This window comes from Toxotes jaculatrix, chromosome 12 (genome assembly GCF_017976425.1).
Source record: "Toxotes jaculatrix isolate fToxJac2 chromosome 12, fToxJac2.pri, whole genome shotgun sequence".
Taxonomy (NCBI): domain Eukaryota; kingdom Metazoa; phylum Chordata; class Actinopteri; family Toxotidae; genus Toxotes; species Toxotes jaculatrix.
The window spans coordinates 8,669,542-8,682,232 of NC_054405.1; the positions used below are offsets into that span (position 1 = coordinate 8,669,542).

At 39.8% G+C, this 12,691-nt stretch overlaps 1 protein-coding gene across 1 annotated transcript in view; it reads right to left on the minus strand.

Annotated features, from left to right (window-relative positions):
* The window catches only part of gabra3 (gamma-aminobutyric acid type A receptor subunit alpha3), a 50,179-nt gene that overhangs the window by 11,833 nt on the left and 25,655 nt on the right, over window positions 1–12,691 (minus strand). Inside the window, exons 4-6 of the mRNA XM_041051326.1 lie at window positions 5,629–5,849; window positions 2,274–2,356; window positions 1,320–1,463 (exon numbers count right to left, since the gene is read on the minus strand). Of these exons, the coding sequence (XP_040907260.1) occupies window positions 1,320–1,463; window positions 2,274–2,356; window positions 5,629–5,849 (448 nt within the window). The remainder of the gene's footprint in view (window positions 1–1,319; window positions 1,464–2,273; window positions 2,357–5,628; window positions 5,850–12,691) is intronic.

A 12,691-nucleotide genomic window follows, 5' to 3' on the forward strand; every position in this document is an offset into this window, starting at 1 on the left:
TGAACACTATAAACACAAAGAAATTGTGCAGAGCCAAGGCAAACAGCTTCAGGGAACAGACTATGAACTTAACGATCAATTTCCGCCAGAGATGAACAAAGGAAAAAACCCGTACTGATCCTAAACGCATGAGGGAAGGGAAGAAAGCTGTAATGACTGCAGACAAGATATTTATTGATGGACAGTGTTATTGTGACAAAGATCTGACCCCCTGGCTTTTCTAACCTCCCTCCCCAGTCTTGACTCTCGTTGACTTTTTCTCTCATTCATCTTTGCAACATCTTCCTCTCCCCAACTCACAACTGATTTCTTTCAGATATATTCCGGCAACATTCATTTCTATATTTAACACATAAGACTTCTCCACTTGTAATAATGGAACCTGATATAGATTGAGTGTTTCATTATGCACCATTTCTCACTATAACACACGCACACTAAAATTGTCCTCATTACTGGCTGCTGACAGTAATATTATCACTCTGTATGTGTTCTGTCCTGTCAGTTGTATAATGTTATGTTTGTTATCCCGATTTGTGGTGTTTCTGCACTGTATGTTTACACATAAATAAGGAAACAAAAATGCTAACATGACCTTTAAGTCCGTGAAAGTCATGTGATTGCGTGTGACAGAGAAAAGGCTTCTGCCACAGTTTGGACGAGGAGAATTTCAGATAAGATCAATATGTAATCAAAAGTGTGGCCTGGCATTTCTGTCCTTTAACTCTGTGCTTATAAAGTAGACTCTGGACTATTGGCTCCCAAAACACAGTGGAAGTAATATTGTCTCCTCTGGCACACCTCTTCATATTATCACGGTAAATATGCTGAATCCTTTCCCAAAAACTGGTAACAGTCATCATTTTCTTGATGGACCCAAATAATGCCGCCTGAGTCTGAAACGACAGAAACCTGAGAAAAATGCAGACTGTTACTTTATGAAAACGCACAGAAGAGTGCCAGTATACGTCAACCGAAAAGAAGGAAGGCAATTTAATTAACTACACACTTTATGCAGAAAAACGAATAAGAGTTTATATTTCAAAGGTAGGAGTTTCATCCCATGACACGCTAATTTTGTTTCCCTGCTTGCAATATCCTCCATCAAAATAGAATTTGGTGTGTCAGCTACAGCTGTCGAACTGCTATGAATCTTTGCTTGGCTGACCAGCCTGTGCACAGTGCAGGCATAAAAGCTCAGTGTGCTGTGTTGTTTGGTTTAGACTCTGGACCGCTTGCCTGTTCGAACGCACCAGATTTGATTTAATTTGAAGTAAACTGTATACTGCTGTCTGGGCTGAGGATGGCATATAGCTTACCTGTGCTGGAACTGATGGTTTCTTTGCCAATAACGTGTCCCAGTAAGTCATACTGGTTCAGCCTGGAGCCGTCCTCCGCCACAGCGACAGACCTCTCGTCTCCCTGGGTCCACAGGTAGATCACCTCATTATTGGTGTAAGCATCTGGGTAACAGAGAGATAGTAAAAAAAAAACATGGATTAGAAATAAACATGAGGCAACTTTGAAAACACAGTGGAACAGATCAATATCAGTCAGGTATATACCTGATAGACTTTTGACATAGAGGATGATTCGTACTAGCTTCGGGGATAACTTGACTTTTCATGGAGAGCCACCATCAGGCCAAATTTTTAAACACATCCAGTGAAATATCTCAATATACAAGAACATGTTAAAATATGGAGATGGACTGGCACAAACTATGGTACAGACATTCATATAGAGCATGATTGTAGAGTCCTGGGTGAGAATGAGATTTTTTTTAAGAACCAAGAAATACTCAACAAACTACGTTATGGAAACACAGTTTCTATATTTCCTTAAAAATATCTTTGAAATTTCTGTACTGCAGTTTCTTGTTATTTAATAGCCAGCATATGATTATCACTGACATATGTGCAGTAAGCTGATGTTGGTCCATATGCTAGAAACACATTCGTCTAGAATGAGTAGCATGAACATATTTTCTAATTTAGTGTGTTAAATGCATTGACTTTTTTTTGGCCCATCTTTATCAAGGGAAATCTCCCTTCAAGCTGATGGCTGGCTAATTTTGCTGTGAAGAAACACTTCTAAACATGACAGTTATCCCCTTGTATCATATTCCTCGGTGTGAGTGTAGAGCTTGAGTCTTCTAAAGTTTTATCAGGGCAGGAAAGGTGCTTAACACCTGCAGAGGACAATCACCACTGTTTCTGCAGTGTGATTTTATATTAAACTCTGTTTTGCTGTGACCATCTGGACTGACTTACAACTTCCAAACTTCAGAGGACAGGCGTGTGCATCCATTGGGAAATCCTCCAGGTGCATGGGGCACTCGGCATGAATGGTCAACCTGAGGGTGTGTGGGGAGGGGGAGGGAGATATGAGGAAAGACAATACTTCACTGTCGAGGCTGCGTTATGGTTGAGGCAGCTGTTACAGGCACATCATGACAACATGACAAAAGATAAAATACAGAGCACATGTTCAATCACAATTCATGGTCAGAGGTGCTATGAATGTCTTCATCATACAGCAAGAAACTGACACAATGGCAACTTAAATATCGGAGCACCGCAGTCATTTTAAAGCCACAGTGTGTATGTTTGAAGAAAAACTGCAGGGCTCCCTCTCCCTCCTCTTCGTACGCATCTTGTCAGCGGTAATGAGCGCTCAGCTGACTGACAACAAAGGCAAAATCTCCAGAGAGCACTAGAGTTTATTTCATTTGGTCAGATAGCTGAGCCACAAAATGCACACTGTAAGAAATGGTGCATATTATGTCACTCATACATGTATAATAAACTTGGGGATTACATTTACTGAGTTCAAACAAAACTGCAGCACTTAAAAACATCCTACAGTGGACTGAGATGCTCATAAATGGACCACAAACAGGGTTATTGTAACTCAATTACAACATTTATAGTCCAGGCATCATTCAAAAACTGGGTTATATGAGAAACCCAGATGGGAGCTGAATATCTAAGCATGTAAATGTTGTTGGTTTATGTGTCATTCTCATTTGTAAGACATTTTGGGTAAACTGAATGTAGCTTCATAAGCATCCACAGTTTCGTGCTTGTTTTAGATATTGTATGTATTTTATGGCTTGGTAGTGTGTACGGATTATACATGTAACATGTATATTCAATGAAGAGAATGATAAAGAAAAAAAACACCCATTTAATGAGTAGATTCAGCTGGTCTCGCCATTGTAAACACAGTTTCATGTTGCCCAATGTTACTCGTGAAGTTTAGTGCAGCCAGCACTAGTATTAAAACTAGCACTTGTACAGTTCAGCTTAGTGTTTCTAATTAGCTCTTTGTGTTGCACTTGCAACAACCCTGTGCCCCCATTGTTTTCCGCCGTCTTGACTGCTCTCTGGTGCTGCCTCATTACTGATAAGGGTCTCACTAACTACGCAAATGAACACAGTAGAACATAAATCAAATGTGAGCATCGCACCGCTGCATATCATAGCAACTTAAACTGACGAGAAACTGATGAAATTGATCTCATTCCTAAGATGGGCTTAACAGAACGACAAAAACAAAGGCAAATTAAGAGAAAAGATCACAGACAACAGAGTTAGAATTGCTTTGATCAAAGACAGCAAAGCAAAATGTTTTTGTGCAATGACAAAACCTCATATTAAGTATAAACTAAATGATACAGAGTCCACAGCCGTGCTCACAGCTGTCTGAGGCTGCTTTAACGTCCGTCAGTACTTAAAGAGCTAAATGCTAACATAAGCACAATGTTGTATGTATGTTGTTTAGCTGGTATAATGTTTATCATGTTCACCATTTTAGCGTTGCATGCTAGTATTGTACAGCAGTGTATGTATTTGCACAGCAGTGACTGTTTAGTTGTGCATCATTGGTCTAGTGGTTCCTGATTTTGTTGAAAATGCTTTCATCACTCCAAACTGGATATCCTCAAATATGGCTGTGCAATTGTGTTTGTTTTTCTTGGTTCATAAGCCGTTGAGCCCAGTTTGGGGATTTTAAACTAAATAAATTCTTGCAAAAAGCTTTAACTAAAAATATACACCACTGCCTTTGATGAGCACATTATAAACTTTTCATAAATTGATATTCTTTATCAGGGAAATGGGTCTGCAGCAGGAGCGGCACTGGCAGACAATACCAGCTCCCTCAACTCAAAATAATGACTCAGTCGTGCAGAGCGGAGGCCTTCATAGCATTTGTCAGTTCAGATGCTGCGGACGTGCTGATTAAATGGATTTAAGCAGTTGTTTATGGAGGAGTGCCAATCAACATGGGGTGCTATGGTGATGTACTTTGCACGAAACATCCCATAAAAATAGATGGATTTATATTCCAAAGCCTAATACCTGTGAATTGTGCTCAGGAAAACAGAAGTTATCAGTCTCTCATTGCAGTGTTACTCAGTCCCTCTAACAAAACAGTAAGTTTTGATTTAGATTCCTTCAACTAAACATCCAGTTCTCCATTATGAAGGTAAAGTAGCCAAAGAATTAAACAAATTCTTCTAAATACTTATTGAAAAAGCACACTGAATATTAGCCTTAGTATTTCTTATGGTATTTTGTACAGAGACAGTTGAAATAACAATAGCCTAAATTAATAATTTGAAGCTTATATACCATAAGTAAACCACAGGATTTGAATAAACACCTGCACAAATGTGACACATGAGACAGTGACTCAGGAAATGTAGTTTTTATTGGTCACTTGAAATTAAACATGTCCAAACTGAGCATAAGATGACCAATAAGCTGGTTCTAGAAACTCTTTGTGTTTTTGTCTGACAGAGGTTTACTGTTTTACTAAGTTATGTAAACACAACTGTCCTTGTAATACTCCATTAGAGCTCAGATGTCTTTCTTGGCCTTGGCAGAACTGCCACACCATCAAACCCACTCATGTGTGACCACAAAATGAAACTCTTTCACTATTTCATTTTCACCCTTGAAAATCAATACTGACCTTTGACCATCATCTTTTCAAGCCTTTTGAAGGCTCAGATGCAAAGCTGCGGTGACGGCTGATTGAGTGACAGATTCAATTGTTAGATGGGCTGAAACCATTTAACTATTTTTGTAGCAGTCCTGTAGCAGATAATAGTATTCACTGACTGTAGCTGTCTTGGTGGCTGATGCTGTTTACAGTGACTTCAGGCACGACATACACACAATGGCAGTCCTTTGATCAGGTGATTATTATTGTCTGAGCTGTCTCTGTGTGAAACATATGTGGCCCAGACTGGCTGCAAGTCAGTTATCTGACACTTGGACTGATGAAATGATCAGAAATGATCCAGACAACTGCTGCATTAGCTCCACACAACTTTTAATCCCCTGAGTGCCAAGGTTTTGACGTTGGCATTTGTTGTTTTTCAGTGAAAAGTCTCAACAGCCTGTTAGATAAACTGCCCTGAAATTTTGGTACAGATATTCACACCCCCACCCAGGGTGAACTGTAATGTCTTTGGTGATCCCTTAACTTTTCATGTAGCTCCATCATCAGGTCAAAGAGATGCTCACAGTGCTGTAAACTCCTTAGTCCTGTTAAAGTACAGCATTCAACAAAGACGTGGCAGTGCTGTCACAGGGAATAAATTCAAAAGCAGCTTACCTCATCGTGTAGAGAAGCGTGCCATTGTCTACTAGTCGTAGCAGTTTGTTGGGAGTTGTCATGTTGTGGGCCACAGATTTCTTTCCGTTGTGAAAAAAGGTATCAGGAGTCCAGATCTTACTGGCCAGGAGGTTGTTGAGGGGTAAAACTTGCATGGGCCCATCAAACTTCAGCCTCTCGTCCCGCCAACTCTGACGGAAGAAGACATCGATGGTGTACTCCTGAAGGGAGGACAGTGTGAAGGATTAGAGGACAAGATAGTAGTTTACAGTGTTGGGAAATGCCACTGGTCATGTAGAGGTAATAACCCTAGTTGTAATATTTAACCGTTTAACACTGGGCCTTTTCCCAGCAGACATTTTGACTTGCCAAAGCAGGAAAAGCACAGGGGTGGTTAATAACAGTAATGATGGCTGACTGACTGACTGGGACACAAGTCACAATGCCCACTGAATCCTGAACTCTGTGTAAAACCTTTACAGACTGCTAGTACTGTGGAAGGTTACATGAATGTGAATATGAAACACACAGTTTGTGCTGACAGATTGACCTCTTTCCCATCACTGTGGTCATTTTCAAAAAGATGCTACGTCTGATGGGATAAAAAGAAAAAAGAAACTTATCAACCCAAAAATTATTAAAGGAAAAAAAAATCCAAGTCCAAAACAGAGAAAATCCAACTAATTCAAGACAAGTAAGAAAAGTAAACAAGTGACATAAGAAAAAAAAAAAAACCCACAAGAGAAACTGCTTTCAGTCAGCCATTATTTTTGATAAAAGATACACAGGTGTGTGCCACACTTTACCATCTGTCAACTACAAACAGCTTTAACAGAAAAAAGGATACATGTGCACACACACAGCTTTGCATACCAGCTATTGTAGAATATATTGTGCCTTTTAAAGTTCTGTATCCCAGTGCCATGTAATTACTACTGTGCTAACAATGCAGTGCTTCTTTCAAACTTGAAAGCCTAACCATGGCTTCAGACACAAATAAGCTTCAGCGAAAAACCTTGTAATACATGTGTTTCATGTTTTATTAATATACAACAAAGTCTTTCAGTGTTGTCATCAACACATGAAAAACTAAATAAAATAAAATGAATGCAGGAAGCAGCCAGTCAAAAGGAATTTATTTCACATTATTGATTCAGTAGGACTTGGTGTCCTAGCAACAGCCTTCCCTCATCAGCTCCGTACAGCGGCAGCACAGAAAGACTGCAGCTGTCTTAACAGAGTGAGAAGGAAGCTGTCTTTATCTCGCACAGCAATGCATATTATTGGCGATCAATAAAAGCACAGCGAATGTGTTTCTCTTTAATTGTCATTGTGCTTTTGCTCGTGTGGTGAAAGGGCTCACGAGCTGCAGTGCTTACCAGTCAACTGTGACTGGCTGCTCCCTGAGCGGAAAAAAAAAAAACTGATAAAGTCATTTCTCAGCGGCTTTAACAACAGGAAGCCATCATCCCCAGCAGGAGAGGTGTACAGCTTCCACTCAACAACATCAACTGGGCTCCTCTAAACAGAGCAGGATGGACGTCTGTTAATTGATGCGATTGACCTCCTGACGGAGTGCAAACCATAAAACAATTATGCCCCATCTGCCCTCACAACAGTGCTCTATATAAAGCCCACAGAGAGCTTCACAGACAGATACAATCGAGTGTGACAAACACGTTTCCCCTCGAACACTTGCTTAGTTTTTGTCGAGGTACACATCTAAATTAAAAAAAAAAAAAAAAAAATCTCTTTTTGCTAATTTTATCTGATTTAGTTTGGTCATCAATTAGATGCCTAGTGCAGACAACAAAAGACAGAATGATTAACACACACATAAAGACACTAGGACACACACTATAAAGTGATTTATTGTTCAGTGCCCTGTGTTTCTCCTACCAAAACTTATCGGCAACAGTTCCAGAAAGTTTGTTCTGTCCTGGCTCAGAAAGACTCTGGACCATTTAAATCCCCATCACCACAGTTCTCTTCATGTCCTGCACTTTATCCTTCTTCCCTGTTCTTTATTAGATGTCAAATCTCACCCTAATCAGTGTAAAACATCCAGTGATGAATAAAGAGACAGCGGCGTGCTTGGCCCAGATGGGCGATGCCATCATTTGTTTGTTTCCTTTGGACTGAAATCTCCTGTAAACACTGGGGAAGTAATTTGAAGATTGAAAGACAGGAATGTGGAGAAGCATAGTCAATCTCCTCATAAGGCCAAATGGCACAATCAGTTTGAATGCCAGCTGGAGTTCCTCCAGGGACTGAGTGATTGATTTCTCCTTGACAGAGGAGACAGAGTGGAACTTCCACCCAACAGTGGATTTCAAATGCCTTTTTTATAGCGGCAAGGATCATGAATAGATTTACTGTAGCAAACAACTGTAATTTAAATGACATTTTAAAACTCATTCGTGGCACCTGAATGACAGTGTTACTAACAGCTTTATGAATACACAATCACTCTTCACAGATATAATACAGATCCCTTTTCTATGGCTATATGCTATTTTCTTGGCAACTTGCCTTTATTATGAAGCAGAGGATAGAGACGCAGGATATGTGGGCAGAGAGAAAGAGGGGGATGACAGCAGTCCCTGGATGGATTAGAAGTGGGACATTGCAGATAAGTTGTATGTGTCATGCAGTTCTGGATCGCCAAGACACTCCTACATACAGTTTGAACAACTGTACAACTGTTAAAACATTTCGATTTACCCAGAATCCTATATACCCATTTTAACTATTTGAAATTATATTGCTATGATCTAAATGTAATTAAATCCAAAACCTGAGAACTGACTTTTTTTTTTTTTTTTTGCTTGATAATTGATTTTCAGGCTGCTTTTTGTTTAACAACTGATCAAAAGACTATGCGTATTGTGACAGCTTTAAGTATAGGTGTCAATGCACCTAAGACGTATCGAGGACACATTTGATATGAGACCACTCAGACCACAATTGGAGGTGGTCTGTTGTCTCCTGAGGTTAAAAACAACAAAGTACTTGGTCTTACCGGTTGGAAATGATGTACGGGTTTATTTGCACTTAGAGCGGGGAAGTGGGATCCAATCACAAGTGGTCACTCGAGACGCACGTGGAGATGCATTCTAATGCCAGGTGTGAACGGACGTGCTTAGAGCTGTCCACTTGCGACTGGATCACCTGAGACGCATGTTAATGCCAGGTCTGAACAGGATGGGGCCTTTGTGTCAAACCCGCTGAGAATTATCAATCGACTCTGCAGTTCCTACTGCTGCAGCTACAAAGCTCTGATAAACCCTCTGCACACGACCTGCCAGTGTTAACAGACATAGTTAGTAAATACTTGGTGAACATGGTGGATGCATTTAGTAGCTGCAGAGCCAGATATTTCCCTCAGGAAACAAAAAATCAATTAATGCAGGTTAAGTGATTATTTGTTTATAAATTTCATCTATTAATATTTTGCCGATGGACTAATCACCAGGTGTAAACTGACTGCAATGCTCTTATAAAACTAAAATCAATGTCTTTAAAGATTTTTTTGTTTTGTTTTTTTGGGGGGGCATTTTGTGCATTTAGTGGCCAGTGACAGAAAAGAACCATGGAGAGAATGAGGGGCATGACATGGAAAAACAGAGGTGTGTGACTCCTTAAAGAATTTTTTTTTTTTTTTTTATCCAGTATGCTGACTCTCATAAACCTGGTCCCTCTTCCAGTAAAACTATTTCTGTTTACCTGAACCTGTTTCATAATGATGCAGAAATCACAATCGCTGTCCTCTATGCCATAACTAAATGGGTCTCTAGTGTTTTCAAGTCAAAGTTAATTACTGAACACTTTCAGTAAATACTGTAGGATTGTCACAGCAGTGCTTCGCAGGAGTAGAACAGACAAACAGGTAAAAATAGGGATTATAAAACAAGAGAAAGGAGAAGCATGTCAGACACACAGAGAAATGTCTCCTTTGCTCATATGTGAGTGTATGTCTCAGTGGAAGAAGCGTGGTGGAGAGAAGCAGCCAGCAGCAGGGTTGCTGTGATGAGAAAATGATGAGAATGAAAGGAAATGAGGGAAATGATAGGAGCGGCTGATAAGGTTGCAGTTAAGGTGGGATGTACAGTAGACTGGGCTAAATGAGTCTAGACTCTAAAAAAATGACACAGTGTCTGGTTCTCTGATAATGGCAGGAAGGTTGTGTCTAATATCTGATAGAATATTAATGCAGTCTTTTATCTTGAATTAATGAGTTCATTAAATTCTAAATATTTGGTTATTACATCACATTTTAATATTGTCATCACATTTTAGTTTTAATTTGGTTTTACTCAACAGCTCTGGACATTTGCTCGCCTGTACTTTTACAGTGTGCATGTTTTATCTCCGTATTTCACTGAATTATCTGGTTCAAACTGCAAATCAAAAAAAATATATATATATATACAAACAGTCATCTCTGAAGGCACAGCGACCCAAACAAGTTGCTCATTCCAGGAAATTGAAGTTTTCCGCACAGTAACTTATTGTCCAATGTTCTCACTTGGCTACAGCTTGACATAAGCATTTTGTTTGCCTACATGAACTGACTGGTTTGACAGGTTTGATTTAGTGCCCCTGACAAGATGTGCGATAGAGTTGTTTCCCCAATTTATTGTGCAGAAATGTTATGTGTGATATATGTTATGAAGCCTGGGCTCTGACAGTATACCGCAGACCAGAGATAACGTTCTGATTAGCTGGTGTGGTAATGATACAGGTCTCTTTCTGGAGGCAGCGCATCAATTTGACCTGGCTCTTGTGAACTTCACACTCTGGGCATTGTAATGATTAGTCAAAGATTTGATTAATGTCTTAATTACTAGTCCTTCTTGCTCTCCCGTTGTCAATTATTCTCTCTTGCTTCGCTTCTCGTGTGCCGTTCACCTTTCCCTGCTGGGAGTGTAACCTGTGTGAGACTTGCAATGAGCTGTGAATCCCATACCAACTCCAATTATCTTCAGTGTTCTCCGGCTTCTGCAGCTCTGAGGCGTAAACATGTTTTAGCACTTCATTGTGCCGCACTTCAGACGCCAACATTTTGTTCTACAAATATAATCAGCCCTAGAATCAAATGGCAAAAAACAAGTGAAGGAAATGTTGCAGTAAACATGTTTATGAATTCATTTAAGCCAGTAAAAACATAATGCATTTTTAAAATCAAAGATGCATTATGCAATTACAATTATTTTGAACTGCTCTCAGGGAAATAAACACAAGTGGCTCGCATTCAAGAGGGAAATGAGAGAGAAGTACAGAAGTATAGAAGATCAGTTTCCATCATATGTAACCCTATCTTCTATTAAAGTTGTGTTTAAATGCATTTTTAAGGAAATGTAATAACAATTCACAAATCACTAAATTCTGTGTTCTTGCACTGCACTGAAGATCATGGCTTTTGGTTTCATGTCACCTTTTCCATCTCAGTGTTTATCCTTAAAGATGGGAAACGGTACGTTCTCATTAATTTTGTATATTGTGTTTACTCACACACCACGTTTTAATTGGGCTGAGTGTGAACAGGGGACCCTGGATCGATTTTGTCCGTTGACATTGCCGATAAAGTTTTACACCGTAAATGGCTGTGTCCTCATAAATGTTGAAGAAGAAAGAGAAAAAGCAATGTTACTTTGAGCAGCCTTACTTACAACCCTACTAACAGCAAACGATAACAAGAAAAGGAAAATATGGAGTCCTGTGCTTTGAGTTGTGCAACAACCATTAAAAACACCATTCATGCTTTAGTTGCCATGACTGAATATTGTCCACAAGGAAAACAAATTAAATATGTTGTTAGTGAACATTTTGCTGATATGTTAAATATAAACATTTTGTGACTTTGTACATATGTTCATTAGACCCCCAATCTATCAAAACAACAAATTAGTTAAAACATATTTGGTGTTGCAGTTCAGTATATAGATGTGTGTGGGGACTGTAGCATAGTGCCACAGTGAAGAAGGTCCCATTGTATAACCACTGTTTACCCTAATAAATTTGTTTGTCTTGGATATGATTGGTACTGGCTTATCTCCTTGATGCTCAGATAGTGAACATGTTGAAACTGGGGATGATACAATAGGTTCCTGAAAAAACGTGGGCTCCTCCTGCCGTTTGACTCTTCTGTGATTGCAGGATACTGAAGACTTTCAAAGTCCTGTTACCTGTGTCCTGCCATTTTCCCCCAAAATATGGGGTGTTAGGGCACAAAGAGACTGTGTCTGTTCTGCTTTCAAGTTGTTCCCACCCTGCACATGAATCATACTGTGACACCGGGGGACATAATGACCTGTATGGTGACTGAAAAAATAAGCCCTATTTTAAGAGTATAGGTTTCTTTTTTTTTTTTTTCAGTGGGAGACATATTTAAATTTCTGTGTTCTCATGAAAAAGGGCTTAATTGGGTTTGCATGTCTTTGAACAAGGACAACATGACTGATGCAGGATCCAGGAGTTCATCTTCAAATTTCAGTATCACAAACCTCCATCTGTTCTGTTCAGAAGACCTTGAACTGCTCAGGTATTTTGGCGTTCTGAGTTCCCTGAATTTAAAGCATAAGCTATGTGCTGAAAATCTCACATATTCCAGAAATGTTTACCCCCAGAGACTGTGAATCCCCTTTTGAGATCAGGCCATCACTGACGTTTTTGTCAGAGTAAGCCTCAGCACTGTACCTGTGACAGCCTAAAACGCTTCCCATTTCCTCGGCACAGGCCTGTCAAACCATGAGACAAGTAAATGTGCCATGACAGTGCATACATGTGGATGAGATGTGACTCCGCAGACCTTCTGAGAGGAAGGGAGGAAGACAGAAACAAAAGACAGAAGTGGAATCAGCATGAGTATGTGAGAAGATGGAGGCTTGAGGTAGACAAACGCAACCACCTACTTACCAGAGATCAGCATCAAGATAGCAACCCACATTCTGAGCCTTGATATGACACAGTACAGAGATCTGCTGCGGTCAGACACGACTCTGAACAACGTTAGCCTTGTTATCGGTCTAAAATTCGAGTTTCACTCCGATGGTGCAGTTAG